This window comes from Oryctolagus cuniculus, chromosome 11, assembly GCF_964237555.1.
Source record: "Oryctolagus cuniculus chromosome 11, mOryCun1.1, whole genome shotgun sequence".
Taxonomy (NCBI): domain Eukaryota; kingdom Metazoa; phylum Chordata; class Mammalia; order Lagomorpha; family Leporidae; genus Oryctolagus; species Oryctolagus cuniculus.
The window spans coordinates 97,274,240-97,288,307 of NC_091442.1; the positions used below are offsets into that span (position 1 = coordinate 97,274,240).

Sequence of the window (14,068 nt, forward strand, 5' to 3'; positions counted from 1 at the left end):
CTCCACCACATCCCCTCCCTCCTGTCTCCTCTGACAGCGTTGACAGAGTGTGGGGCCCGCAGGGACTGCCCTGGAGACTGTGTGGCTTTGATTGGCCATTTGGCCCCTCTCGCTCCAGATCAGGACGTGCCCTAGGAGTGGCCTCCGGCAGCTGCTCCCATTGGACAAACTTCTAAACCTCGCTGGGTCGCTGTTTTCATCTGCTAAACAAAGCTAATAATAGTGCCCACTTGATAGAGCAGTTGTGGAGATTAAGTGGATTCACAGCTCCGTCCCCGGTACGTGGCGAGCGTTCAATAAGGGCCGGCTATTATTAGCATCGTATAGCAGCTTTCTCTTCCTCGCCATATTTGTTTCTATCAATAGTGCGCAGCTTCCCTGTCGGATGGCAGGTTCCAGAAACGCAACGTTGGTCTGTAACCTCTCTCTCTCCCCTCCTCCCAAGGAAGTGGGATTCTTGCTGTAGACTTCCTTGCCTGCCGGGCTCAGGGGAAGACGGAAGCTTTGTTGCTCACCAGTCTCCGTGGAGGCTGACAGCCCATCGTGTCCATGGTCCAATGCAAATGCCCCTTCCTCCATGTAGCCTGCCTTAATGTGTCTCCCTTTGAAGACCCCTGTTCAGGAGCAGGCATTTGGGATACCTCCATCCTGTATCCGAGTACCTGGTTCAAATCCCGGCTCTTCTGCTTCTGATCCAACTTCCCCCCAGTGCACACCCTGGAAGGCAGTAGGTGATGGCACAAGTGCTTGGGTCCCTGCCACCCATGTGGGAGAACTGAATGGAGTTCTGGGCTCCTGGCTACTGTAGGCATTTGGGGAGAGTAAACCAGCAGATGGAAGATCTTTGTCTTTCTCAGGTAAAATTGACAATAAGTAATTTTTTAAAGATTTATTTATTTGAAAATCAAGTTATAGAGAGATGGAGAGACTGATCCTCCATCTGCAGGTTCACTCCCTAGCTGGCTTAAATGGTCAGGGCTGGGCCAGGCTGAAGCCAGAAGTCAGGTGCTTCTTCTGGGTCTCCTGTGTGGGTGGCAGGGGCCCAAACATTTGGGCCATATTCTGCTTCTTTCTCTGGCCATTAGCAGGGAGTTGGATCAGAAGTGGAGCAGCTGGGACACAGATCGGTACCCATATGGGATGCCAGCACCACGGGTGGTATCTTTACCCACTACACCACAATGCTGGGCCTGAAAATAACTTTAAAAACCCATTCAAGCTAGAGGTGCCGTCTCTCTGAACCCCTCAAGCACCCACCTACCCCCACCACATTCTGCCTGCCATTAGCATTTGATGTGTGGGTCCCCCAGTTTGTTCTGGTTTGGGAACTTCCCAGATAGGATGACTGCCAGGCTGTACCTTGGATCAACTGCAGAGCCCCGGGCACAGTAGGTGCAAAGTAAATGGGTGTCAGGGCCGGCGCTGTGGCCTGGCAGCCCCCCAGCCGAAGCTCACGCCCACTTCTTGGCTGCCACTTTGATGCCAAGGAAACCGCGAGAGCGCGCACAGTTCCTCTTCACGGGGGTGCAGATTTCTGGGTAAGAGGCCAGTATCTGTTTTAGTGCACGTTTAGCTTTCTGCAGGAATTGAAACTAATCGCTATGGATTTGGACTGAGCTTCCTTTGCAAAACAGTGTCATGTTTTTTTGAAAGGCAAAATCGCCAAGCGTTTGAGAACGTGAAGCTAGGGTGACTGGTTCTAGCATTTTCTTGCTGAGTAACCCTGTACAATGTGTTTAACCGGTGTGTGCCTCAGTTTCCCATTTGTGAAATGGGACTAAGGAGAGACGCCATCTCGTAGGGTTGTTTCTGAGGTTAACGTATGTATTTTATACACAGGGTTTTCGAATGGTGGGTGGTGTACAGAAAACATGCATGCATTTGCTGTTATTACGTGGCACCGTGTAGTGAGGCTGTGACTCTTTGATGTGGGAACCATGAGAATTTTAAGGCTCAGAGAAGTTAGCTGACTTGCCCACATTTCCACGGCTAGTGAGTGACAGAGACTGGGACAGTCCAGGTGGCACCGGGGACCCTCCGCCTGCTGTCCCCCCTACCCAGAATTCCTGAGGCCGTTCCACGTGATGCTTGACTATTAGTCACACTGATGCTTTTGTCTCCTAAGTGCACTGTGAATTATCTGAGAAAAAGCGCCATGTCTTCAGGCCTCACCTGTCCCCCAGCCCTACATGGCGGACAGGGCACAGAGAAGTCTCTCATTAAGTGGGTGTTGGTGGGGACAGGTGGGGGCAGCCGGGGAGATGGTGCTTCCGGTGGGAGCAGTGGGCAAAGGTGTCTTTGGGGAGCTGGGAGGCAGGGCAGGCACTGGGAACCCCATACTTGAGGCTGTAGGACACTGCTGTCTGAGCACTGAGTGGTAGCAGCACAAGAAATGCGTGCACATCAGTTTGTATCTGAATTTACCCTGGGAACTCCCCAGGAGGCTGCCCAATGCCGTGCAGTCCCCCTGCCCTTGGTCTGGCTCTGGAGGCCCCAGCAGGTTTACACTGCTTTACATCCCCATAAGATGTTTTTGTTTTTTTTTTCCTTTCGGTTATGTTTTTAAGAAGAACATGTATTGCCTTGTAAAGAGGTGTTTTTGTTCAAGACAGCGTGCCCTTTAGGCAGGAAGAGCGTGCTGGCTCACAGATACCCACAAAGCTATGCAGCAGCCTGGGATCACCGCCGTGCTCACCGCGAGGGGCTTTCCAGGCATCTCTGTCTTGGGAAAGCCCTGCGCAGTCACCGCACTGCACTCGCTCCCCACCACAAGCAGGCTGACTCGTGTGAACGGGTACGGCGAGTTCTAGCCACGTCCTCCAGACCCCGCGGCTCGGTTCAGTGGCGGTGATGCTCATCACACAGCTGTCTGTCCCCGGACATTGGCAGGGTGGCCCCAGAGGCCCCCATGAATGTGGCTTAAGACAGGGATGCAAGGGAGAGGGCTCGTGTATGAGGCTGCCCCACGTTGGATGTGCCCAATGGCTGTGCTCTGCACCCGGCACTCCCCGCCTCCTCTCCTGTGTGGTGTTTTGCGTCTATGAGCTGGAAGGCATTTGGACCCCTTGCTGGGAGGCACAGATGTCCTAGCAGGCAAAGGAGTGACTCTGTTCCAGAAAGAATCCTTGAAGGCCTCACTGAGGTCACCACTGGTTAGCTCAGAGATGAGATTGCGCTGCTGTGGAGTCCTGATCTTTTGGTTCGGACTGGGCCCAAGTTCACTCTTGCAGAATTTTAGGCTGGATCCTAGGGGCAAGCCTGAAAGGCCTTTGTCTTAGTCCTTCCAGGCTGTTGTAGACTGGGCAGCTTAGCAAGGGCAAACATTGATTTCTCAAAGTTGCAAAGGCTGGGAAGTCCAAGTTCAAAGACGTGGGGTGGATTCCGTGTCTGGGGAGGCCCAGCTTTCCCACAGATGGGGCTATCTCCCAGCATCTTCCTGAGCTGGCCGGAGCCACATGGCTCTCCAGGGACTCTGTCACAAGGACACGGATCCCATGATTAAGGACTCTACTCTAAGGTCACCTCCACGTACCACCACCTTGGGAGTCGCAGATGTCAGTGTGACGAGCTTGGGAGGACACAGACATCCAGGCTGTGGCAGCGTTCAAGGGAAAATGTGGCCCCGAGATCCTTCCCAGTGTTTCAGAAGCCCCAGGTCCACGGTGTCGGTGGCACCCCTAGGTCCTGTCTCCCAAGTGCTCAGGAACCAGACCCTGTTCTGGGGACCATGCGGTTAAATCTATGCATGATCCCTGGAACCTCCTGGGGCAGAAACTGTTCATCTACTTTGCAGGTGACAAACAGAGTCTGCCTTGCTGGAGGGTGGTGGGCTGAGAAGTTACCCAGCTGTTCTGTGGTGGACTGGGGTTAAACCCCCAGGGGTCTGCCCCATTCCGCTTGCTGCTAGCTTCCCCCTTGCTCTGAGGGCCATGCTGCTATGGGGTCAGAGTCCTACCAGTCAGCATGGACTGAGCCTCTGTTTTTGAGTGAAGGCATCCCACTACTAGCAATAACGATCATTTAACAGGTTCGTAAGCTATGATGACCGTCATGGCCATTGAGCCCTGCCCAGAAGCCCGTCTTTGTGCTAAGCCCTTAATGCATTATCTCATTTAATCTTCTTACCAAGGCTAGGAAGCAGGTCTCCCCTTAATTATACCCATTTTTAAATTTGAACTCCTGAGGATTCCCGTGCACTGTATTATTTGTGACTTTATTTCTTACTATCCTGATTACCTTGATCATTTGCCATTTGCTTCTGAAGCCAGGCTCAGCGATAGTAAATCCTTGTGCATTTCCCACCGGTGATGTCAGAGGCGCCACAGAATCTCGGCTGTGTCGTGCGGGTTACAGAATGCTCCAAGCTCTTGATGGAGTCCGTTCCCGCGCTGTGTTAGAGTCTGAGATGCGTCTGCGCTTAGAGAAAGCCGGTCTGCAAGACTCCCTCGCTCTGAGCGCTCACACAGGTGCCAAGGCCACACCCCCGGTAGTGTGATGCTGAGGTTTAGCTGCGCTGGGAGGATGTCACCTGACAACCGTTCAGGAATGGCACGGAAACACAGAATAATTAATGCAAGAATGATAGTGCGGGGTGGGAGCTCAGTGCTTTAATGAGGCCTCAGGAAAGCCGCAGAAGGGGAGATGCATGTTCTGGTGATTAATGCTGCATATTAAAAAGTGACCTCTTCTGGTGTGGTCAATACGGGGACCTCGTGACCTTTGCTGTCACCTGGGACTTCACTTCTGACACTCCGAGGCCCTGTCTGGCAGCCATGCAGCCATGATCAAATGATCACCAGTCAACCTTCGTCATCTCTGGAACCTTTCCAGCTCTTTGTGGGTTGGTGTGTGTGTTTTTTTTTTTTTTTTTTTTTTTTTTGAGAATGAAATTAGAAATCCCCATCTTTAGAATCTTTTGTGTGTGTCTAGATGTTTTCCTCTCCGATACGTCTGTTCGGTGCTCACTTGGTAAGATGAGAACTCCACCTTTCTGTCTTCCTCTCCATTGTCCCTGAAAAGAACAGATCACAGAGAAAAGATGAAAGCAGTACTGGGCGATCAGAGGTGGCCACCGCGCCGTCGGGGGTGTGAGCGGGACGTGCTGGGGTTTGGGTCTTTGCAGGTTGCTATTACCTGATCGTCTTGGAAACCTGTTTGTATTCTCGCAGGCACTCAACGTCATCTTTGAAAAAATCCCAGAAAATGAGAGCGCAGATGTCTGTCGGAATATTTCGGTCACTGTTCTCGATTGCGATACCATAGGCCAAGCCAAAGAAAAGATTTTCCAGGCATTCCTCAGCAAGAATGGCTCTCCCTATGGACTTCAGCTCAATGAAATCGGGCTCGGTAAGGTGCCGGCGAGCTGCTTTGTGTCGCGGACCCCTGGATCTCGCCATGAGTGTCCCTCCCTCCCGCCCTCCCTCCCCGCACCCCAGCAGCTCCTGCCTGGCGAGGCTGGCCGGCCGGGCCGCTCGCAGAGAGAGGGCAGTCCAGGGGCCCAGGGACAGCTTTGCTCTCTGGAGCGTGCAGCTGCCTCCCGGGAAGCGGGATGCTTCTACAGCGTGGCTTTGTAAACGTTAGATTTGTAAATGGGATGCATGAACCTGCTGCCCCTGAGGCCACCCACCATCACCTCGCAGCAGGCGGTACAGGAAGGTGAGGACTCTTTGGCCTCTGTGCGTGTCGCCGTGCACACTGGCATTTGATTCTGAGCGCGTCCTTAGTGCACGGCTCCGGCTGTTGACCCCAGCCAGCTGGGAGGGTTGTCTTCCTCCATGTTCATTTGCGGGGCTTTTCTGGTGTGTTGCAAAGGCAGCAGATGCGTGAGCGAGCTAACGGGGCTCCACTTCACTCCCGTGTGCAGCGACCTGTTTTTTTAAAGTTGGGTTCCAAACACGCTGCGGTCCCAGGAGGCTGTGGTGGGGTTCTGTGACAGATATGGGACAGGAGAGAGGAGCGAATGGCAGCAGTGCCAGTGTAATGGGGCTCAGCTCCCCCTGGTATTCAGCTGTGGGCCTCCCCACAGCAGACAATTCAACTCTCCCCTCTCCCAGCCAGACTTTGAAAAGCCTTGAGCCACAGTGTGGGACGTTGCGTGCCACTGTGCAAATGTGTCGTGACTTCATGACCTGCCCCAGAGAAAGCAGGGCCACTGGCGTGCCTTCTCTGCACCCCGTTTCCATTCCCGCCCATCAGACGCGCTGTAGGGCTGCTTGAAGTCCACCGTGGCCCATTTGGTTAGAGATGGGGTCCAGGAGCAGCCCCAGCCAGGAAACCATGACCTGACCTAGACCAACAACTTCCTGGCCCTGCACACACATCTTGCCACTGTGTGGCTCTGACCACAATGACCTGGGCAGCCCCACCCAACCCCGCAGGGAAAACAGCCCGGCAGCCTCTGCACCGCCTCTGGGTTGGCAGGAGCATCCTCATGCTTGTTCTTGCTTTGCACCAGACTGGGTTCCCCTTACCATATGGACACCGGTTCGAGTCCCAGCTGCTCCACTTCTAATTCAGCTCCCTGCTAGTGCACCTGCGAAAACAGCAGAAGCTGGCCCAAGTCCTTGGGCCCCTGTACCCACATGGGAGACCCAGAAGAAGCTCTTAGCGCCTAGATTTGGCCTGACCCAGCCCCGGCTGTTGTGGCCATTTGGGAAGTGAGTCAGCAGATAGAAAATCTTTCTCTCCCTCTCTCTCTGTAACCCTGCCTTTCAAATAAAAAGTCCTTTAAAAAAAAATCTGAACCCTGAACACAAAACAAAAATAAGCTAACCTCAGGCCACCAGATCTTCAAATCTGCAGACCAAGATTCACCACCTGATGCACCTTTTACTCACTTCTAGTTGTGAAAGCAGCAGAGGAAGCAGTTAAAGGAGTGTGACTGTCCAAGGGGCCCACATTTTTTTCTTCTTCTTTTGCAGAGCTTCAAGTGGGCACACGCCAAAAAGAACTTCTGGATATTGACAGTTCCTCTGTGATTCTTGAGGATGGAATAACCAAGCTGAACACCATTGGCCACTATGAGGTAAGAACAAGACACCTCAATGTCTCCATCCTCATCCTGAATCCGAGTTGGGCTAGGGAGTCTCCAGCACCAGGTACATTCTTTTCTTTCTTTCTTTTTTTACAAAACAAACAAACAAACACCATTGATTTATTGATTTGAAAGGCAGAGTGACAGAGGGAAAGAGGAAGGGAGAGAGAGAGATTTTCCATCTGCTGGTTCACTCCCTAAATGGCCACAACAGCTGGGGCTGGAGCTGGGCCAGGCCAAAGCCAGGAGCCAGGAGCTCCATCCTGTCTCCCATGTGGGTTACAGGGGCCCAAATACTCGGGCTGTCATCTCCTGCATTCCCAGGTGCATTAGCAGGGAACTGGATCAGAAGCGGGACAGCTGGGACTCAAACCAGGGCTCTGGTGTTATTACAGGGCGGGGCAGGGGGTGCTTTCCCTGCTACACCACGATGCTGGCCATGCCAGGTAAACTCTTTTTAGAAACTCCAGGACTTCCACTCGTTTCTTGGAATGGCTTGCAGATTGCTTGTTTCGTTTCTTTTCTTTTTTGTTTTTAAAGATGTATTTATTTATTTGAAAGGCAGAGTTACAGAGACAGAGGCAGAGAGAAAGGTCTTCCATCTGCTGGTTCACTCCCCAGATGGCCGCAATGACTGGAGCTGTGCCGATGCAGAGCCAGGAGCCAGGAGCTTCCTCTGGGTCTCCCACGCAGGTGCAGAGGCCCATGCACTTGGGCCATCTTCCACTGCTTTCCCAGGCCATAGCATAGAGCTGGACTAGACGTGGAGCAGCCAGGACTCATGCCAGTGCCCATATGGGATGCCAGCACTGTAGGCGGCGGCTTTACCTGCCACGCCACAGCCCCAGCCCCAGCCCCAGATGGCTCGTTTCTGAGGCATAAGTTCTTTGCTGCCCGTTCAGACGAACCCTTGGGTGACTCGCTCATGCCATACCCACATATATCGCCGACCCCAACCCCTGCCCCAGCGGCTTCGCTTGCTCTCCATGCCGCAGTGCACACTGCAAGCTTTGCCTCTCTGGGTTCCTCTGGCCCAACAGAACACGTCCCTAGTGAAGCCCCAGGAGACGAAGCATTTAGCTTGGCCTGCGGGTGCCACATGCCCTGATGTCAGAGAAAGCAGACAGGGTCCTACACCTCACCTAGCTCCACGTGTTCACAGCAGACCTTGTAACCTTTGGTGTAGGCTTCCTGTTGCTGAAGATGTTCTCCATTCCCTGTTTGTTTGCAATGGTCAGTGATGGCGCCATTGGGTGATTGCTGAGGTCGGCGAGGGGGTGTGTGTGACTCTCAGAGAGCCAAGTGCTAGGGAAGCCTGCACCCGACAAGAGAGAGGAGAGGCGGGGCCAGAGGGCGGAGCTTCTGGAATGCCCTGGGCCGTGGGGGTTTGTCCAGCAGCTCGGCCACTGAATACCTGCAGGGTGCTGAGAGCTGGGATGCGTGGGAGATGGAGCAATGCCTGCAGCCCCAGGAAGGAAGTGGAGGAAGGAAGGGCGCGCAGGTAATGAGGCGATACCTCAGTGCATAGCGGTGCTGTGGCTTAGCACATCTGAGAAGACTTCCTGGAGGAAGCAGAGGCTGAGCTGAGACTGAACACTGAGGAGCACTTAGCTAGGCTGGGAGAGGGGACCTGCACCTCCAGCAGGGGAGAGAGAGCCCGCCTGGTGTGCAACGGAATGACGTGTCACTTTGTTGTCCCTTAAAAGTTTTTTATTATTTGCAAGGCAGACAAAGAGAAAGATGGCATTTGCTGGTTCACTCCTCCGGTGCCCACAAGCAGCTGAGGTTGGGGCCAGGAGCCGGAATCTGTCCCTCAGAGTGCAGTCACTGCTGCTCTGAGGGTCTGCACTGGCAGGGAGCTGGAGCCGACTATGGAATCCAGGCCCTGTGCCCTGGGATGCAGGCGTGTTACCTGCTAAGCTGAATGCCTGCTCCTGGACCGACAGTTTGTGCCAGAACGTAGGAGGGGCCAGGCTGCAGTGAGAGCCACCGGCAGCCAGTGCTTGGGGAGCATCGACTGCCTGCCCGGGACCGTCTTCAGTGTCGTCCCGTACTGGAGCTCCGTCTAGCTACAGCCGTCCTGTGTGGCAGGTACCACTATTAGCCTACTTCACAGACGGCTCAGGGAAGCTTACTGTAGCTGGTCAGCAGGGGAGCCAGACTTGCACCCAAATGGGTCCGTGGCTTACCCAGCGCAAGGGTTGGCTCCCCCGAGAGAAAGGCCCATGCAGTGGCGCATGGGAGGCGAGAAGGTGGGATGCGGAGCGCGCGGGACCCTGGCTGGCCGCTTTGGGAGTTTGCACTTTATCTCTAAATGGCGGAAGCCCCTGGAGGGCAGAAAGCAAGGGGAGATTGGTGTTGGAGAAAAACTCCCATGGTTGTGCATGGGGCATAGCTATCAGGAGGTCCGTGGGGGAGCTGTTGGAGAATTTCGGGTAAAGGATGGCACTGTCCAGAAAAAAAAAAAAAAAAAAAAAAAAGCAGTGGCTCTGGGGAGGCAGACTTGTGAATGGAGTTGGAGATGCTCTGGGAACGGATGCTGAGTTGTGTGGGCGGGAGCCGTGCTGGGCGAGGGAGGGAGTGGCTGGGACGCGCACAGATGCTCTGTGACAGAAGACGGGAGGAGCAGCAGCTTCCTGCGACCTGGGAAGGCAGGCGCCTTTCCCGCCAAAGTCCCAGCAAGGCGCATCTGCACCGGGCGGGCCTTGGGGCTCTACCAGGCTCCTGCCCTTACCCAGGAGGAAGCTGGGAATGTTCTAGAGCAGAGCTTCCTGGCCATGGCCTCGTCCTTGGGCTCTTTGGCTCACGTGTCTCAGGCCCTGTGTGCAGCTGAGTGCACTGGTGGCACCTGCGTGGGTGCGGAGAGGGACTCGGCAGAGAAAGCCCTGGGTGACAGGCGCTCCTGTGCTTGGCGTCCTGGAGCTCAGACTTTCCCGACTTGGAAAACTGTTGCTCTCAGCTGGGGTGGGGGGTGCTTGTGAAGATCCCCAGGGAGCTTTCAAAACATGGCCTTGGCCTTAAGGGTGCTGAGGGCTGCACGGGGAGAAACGCCACTCCCCAGGGAACGCAATGGACAGAAGGTGCTTGGAGTGGGAGGTGCTGTCCTGTTGGGCAGAAGAGCTCAGAGTCAGGCTTGGTAATGTCAGCATTGCGAAGGGCAAGGTTCCGCACCTGCAGGCCACCTCCTCTCTGGGCATGTTCAGAAGGGACATGGGCACAGATGCCCTCCTTTGGCGTTCACCTTGCTCAGCTCTTCCTGGCCAGGTGTCTCCAGTATGGCATGGGGGGGTGGGAGGCTAAAGGAAGGGAGTGAGGCCATTCACTGCCATTGATAGGGAAAGGCAGCACAAGTCAGAGGACCAACAGCGCGGTCCCCCAGGCACAGGATGAGCTGTCAGGAGAGAGAGAACATGGCTCTTCAGGGGGCCCTCGGCCGTGCTAGACACCTCTCTGCTTAAGGATGATAATGAAATTAATCCGGCCTGGAGTCAGTGCCCATCCGAGTGATTGATTGGCCTTCGTAGCCCAGCATTGCTGTGTGGTGATAATAAATGACAAGGCGAGGATGCGAGGGCTTAACGGATTCTCCTTATGTTGAAAACGCTAAGCCAAAGGCCCAGAAGCGCAGAGCGCGCAAGAGAAACCGGGAGGTCACGGGGCTGTGCTCCGTGAGCCTGGCCGCTCTCTCCCAGCCCTGGTGTTTGGAGATGGCCCTCAGAGGAGCACGCGGCCACCCGCCCCGCCCCCGGTCACCTGAGCCTGCAGCCAAGTACCAGGCGCCTCTGAGACCCACAGTGAGGAGGAGTTTGACAGGGCCATGTTGGAGTTTGCTTTTGCCCGGTTCTTGAAAGAAAAATCTCTCCTTGAGCACTTGCGTCTCCCTCCGAAGCGACAAGATGCTAATTATCACTCTCATTCACTTACCAAACTGCACCAGTTTGAGTCACTGTATGTGCTTGAAAGCAAAAAAAAAAAAAAAACCAAACCTATATTTCATTTAAAAATAGGGTTGGAAGTCATTCAGACACTCCTCCCTCCAATTAGTCCAAATTAGCTGGGTTTTCCAGTTGATCGACAGTGACGGCCAGTTCCTGCAACAGCCCCCGTGCTGCTGGAGGGAGAGCCGGCTCTCCCACCCTGTTCTGTCCTGGGGCAGACGGAGTGGAGCAGGTTCCCTCCGAGTGATGGACCCAGCATGGATTTGAAGAATGGGCATCCAGCAAGGGGAGCTGAGGGCACGGCAAAAGATTCGGCATCTCACGGACCAGATGTGGCCCGGAGTCCCCATGTGACGCCCTGTCCCCCACCTGGTGGTGTCACTGCCACCTCCAGCGTCGTGGCAGTGGCTTCCGTGATGACAATGGTGGCAGCCAGCGCCCTGCGCTCTTCTCCACATCAGCTCCGTGAACGTGGCTTTCCCCGATTTTCTGCTTCCTGGTTTCCTTTGGGTGACCACGGGGAGGGTGAGTTTCTGCTCCAGTCTTGTTCTGTCGCCAGCCCATGTCTCTGTGAGCACAGTAAGCCAGAGGCACCTTTCTCCCTTGAGATCCGACCCTTCCCAGGAGCCTCCTTAACTAGTTCCGTGCGCGTTTACTACAAAAGAGGGACTGTGCTTGTCTGGTGTGTGTGTGTGTGTGTGTGTCCGTGTGTCCCTGGCCAGCTCTGGCGGGGTGGTTTCCATGTGGTCCGTGCTGTCATCCTCTCGCCGGACCCTGTCATCACTCCCTCGCCCTACTGTGCAGCGGCACGTCGTTGTGCGGGGCAGGAAGTGTTCTCTCCAGGTTGCACCTGTCGTTCTGAGCCATGAGGTTTCGGGAGGCTGAACCACGGTGGCCCTGAAGGCTGTTGCTGGTAACAGGTGTGTGCGAATGCAGAAGTGGTCATTGATCATGCGGGAAAACAGGCTTCCTAGAAACGTCCCCCGGGGCCGACGGGCGAGGTCAGCAGTGCTGCGGGTCGCTCAGGTGCGTCCTCGGTGATGGTCCGGGCCCTGCCCATCTCTCCAGGCCTCCTGGGGGTCAGTGTCCCCAGCCACTCCTTTCCTTAGCGAACACCTGCAGCAGTGAGCCTGGCCCTGTCTCCGAGTTTTATCCACAGCAGCACCTTTGGTCCTGCTGCCGCCCAGGAGGGAGATAAGCATCTTGATTCCCATCTGGGGCCCAAGGGAAGCGAGTTCTCAGCCAGGGTCAGAGTTCTTCTCACAGTTGCCCACAGACTGGGAGTGGGTGAAGAAGTGGATCTGAAGATGGGGGGAGGGGGCTCTGCTTAGGGCAGTCAGCTTGTGCGCCTGACCGCCACCGCCACCTTGCTGGAATCAGCTGGGCCCCCTTGTGAGAGCTCCTAGCTTCTTACCTTCTGTGATGTCAAATTCAGGAGGACAACTTCTCTTAGCATCTCAAGCTGAATCTCGTGTCTGCGAGGCTCTAGTAATGCAGCCCCATTGCTAATTCTTCGCCAGCCCTTTGGGGCCAGCTTGAAGGCGGCAGCAGTGGCTTTGATCAGAGCAGAAGCCTCGCACGGGCACCCCGGAGCTGCAGACGGCAGCCCAGAACACAGGGGCACCAAGGTCCTCCGTCTCACACACGCTCCGGGAGCCTGACTCCCTCGGGCTCCTCTCTAATGATCCTCAGAGGGAGTTGGCTGCTGGCTCCAGGGTTAACTTCAGGTAAACAGTGGAGAAGCAGGAGCCGTCTGGGCACCGCGTGCAGTTTGGAGAAGCCTGTAGAGCTCACTCTGTATGAGCTGATGTCCCCGTGGAGAATGTTGTGACGGCCGCTTCCCGGTGCGCAGGTGAGCCCCGAGCCCTAAGCCCTCACCAGAAGGGCTGACTCAGGTTACCCCTGTGGTCCAGCCTTGGGGCAGGAGCATGGTGTCGGCAGGTGGCTGCTGGCACGATGCTCAGAGGGACAGGGCTCCAGTCCGACACGGCACCATTTCCAGCAGAAGAGGCAGTGTCAGGAATGAGATACCCGTGAGGGTTTCCACGTGCTGATTTGTGTTGGTGGTCACATTGCCACAGTGTTTTTCCTAAAGAGCATCCCAGTAATCACACTGTGTTCCCAGTTTTCCATGGAATTCCTAACTAAAATGCCGGCTCTGCTCTTAGGCGGAACCCTAGGAAGTGGCCAATGATGGATCCTTTTTACCTACAGCAATGGCAGTTTCCAATGGTGAAATGTAAGTTCGACCTTAGATTTCATAGGAAATCTAGTTTTTTGGGAATTATCTTCAGCTCATGCATTCCAAGTGCTATCTTATCCAAAGCCTCAGCTTCGTTGGCAAATGGTCTAGAGGACTAGGTAGCTTGTATGCGCTCGGAGAGTGACTTTCCGCCGCTGGCATGGGTCTCTCTGTCAGACCTTCACATTCTGATGTTGGAAAAGCCTGCGGTTGCGTCTGCCACGTTCCAGCACGGGCTGGTGTCATCGCAGGGGCACCGCCTGGCTGCCACATCCAATCCTGGAATGCCGTGAGCCTGGGAAGTCTAATTTTTAACTGCCACGTGTAGCAGTTCTGCTCCGGGCTGGGCCGACGTGTGTGCTGCCAATTCATCTAGTGACATTAATCTTCCTGAGATTTTATTTGGTTTTCAACCCTTAAAGTAGGGGCCCAGAGGACATTCGCTGGCTCCCAGGAGTCCGGGGCAGCTACTAAGTCATTCGGAGAGATGCATTTGGGGTGCCTCAGGTGGAACAAACAGCATCCCTTTTTTTTTTTTTTTTTTTTTTTTTGATAGGCAGAATTAGAGAGAGAGAGAGAAAGGTCTTCCTTTTCTGTTGGTTCACCCCCCAAGTGGCCACTACGGCCAGCACGCTGTGCCGATCTGAAGCCAGGAGCCAGGTGCTTCCTCCTGGTCTCCCATGCAGGTGCAGGGCCCAAGGACCTGGGCCATCCTCCACTGCACTCCCGGGCTACAGCAGAGAGCTGGCCTGGAAGAGGGGCGACCGGGACAGAATCCGGCGCCCCGACCGGGACTAGAACCCGGGGTGCCGGCACTGCAGGCGGAGGATTAGCCTAGTGAGCCATGGCACTGGC

The 14,068-nt window shown here is 55.0% G+C and overlaps 1 protein-coding gene across 1 annotated transcript in view; it reads left to right on the forward strand.

The window, feature by feature from the left end:
* PLXNC1 (plexin C1) overlaps positions 1-14,068 on the forward strand; it is a 159,374-nt gene that overhangs the window by 126,772 nt on the left and 18,534 nt on the right. Inside the window, exons 22-23 of the mRNA XM_008256886.4 lie at positions 5,169-5,346; positions 6,921-7,024. Of these exons, the coding sequence (XP_008255108.4) occupies positions 5,169-5,346; positions 6,921-7,024 (282 nt within the window). The remainder of the gene's footprint in view (positions 1-5,168; positions 5,347-6,920; positions 7,025-14,068) is intronic.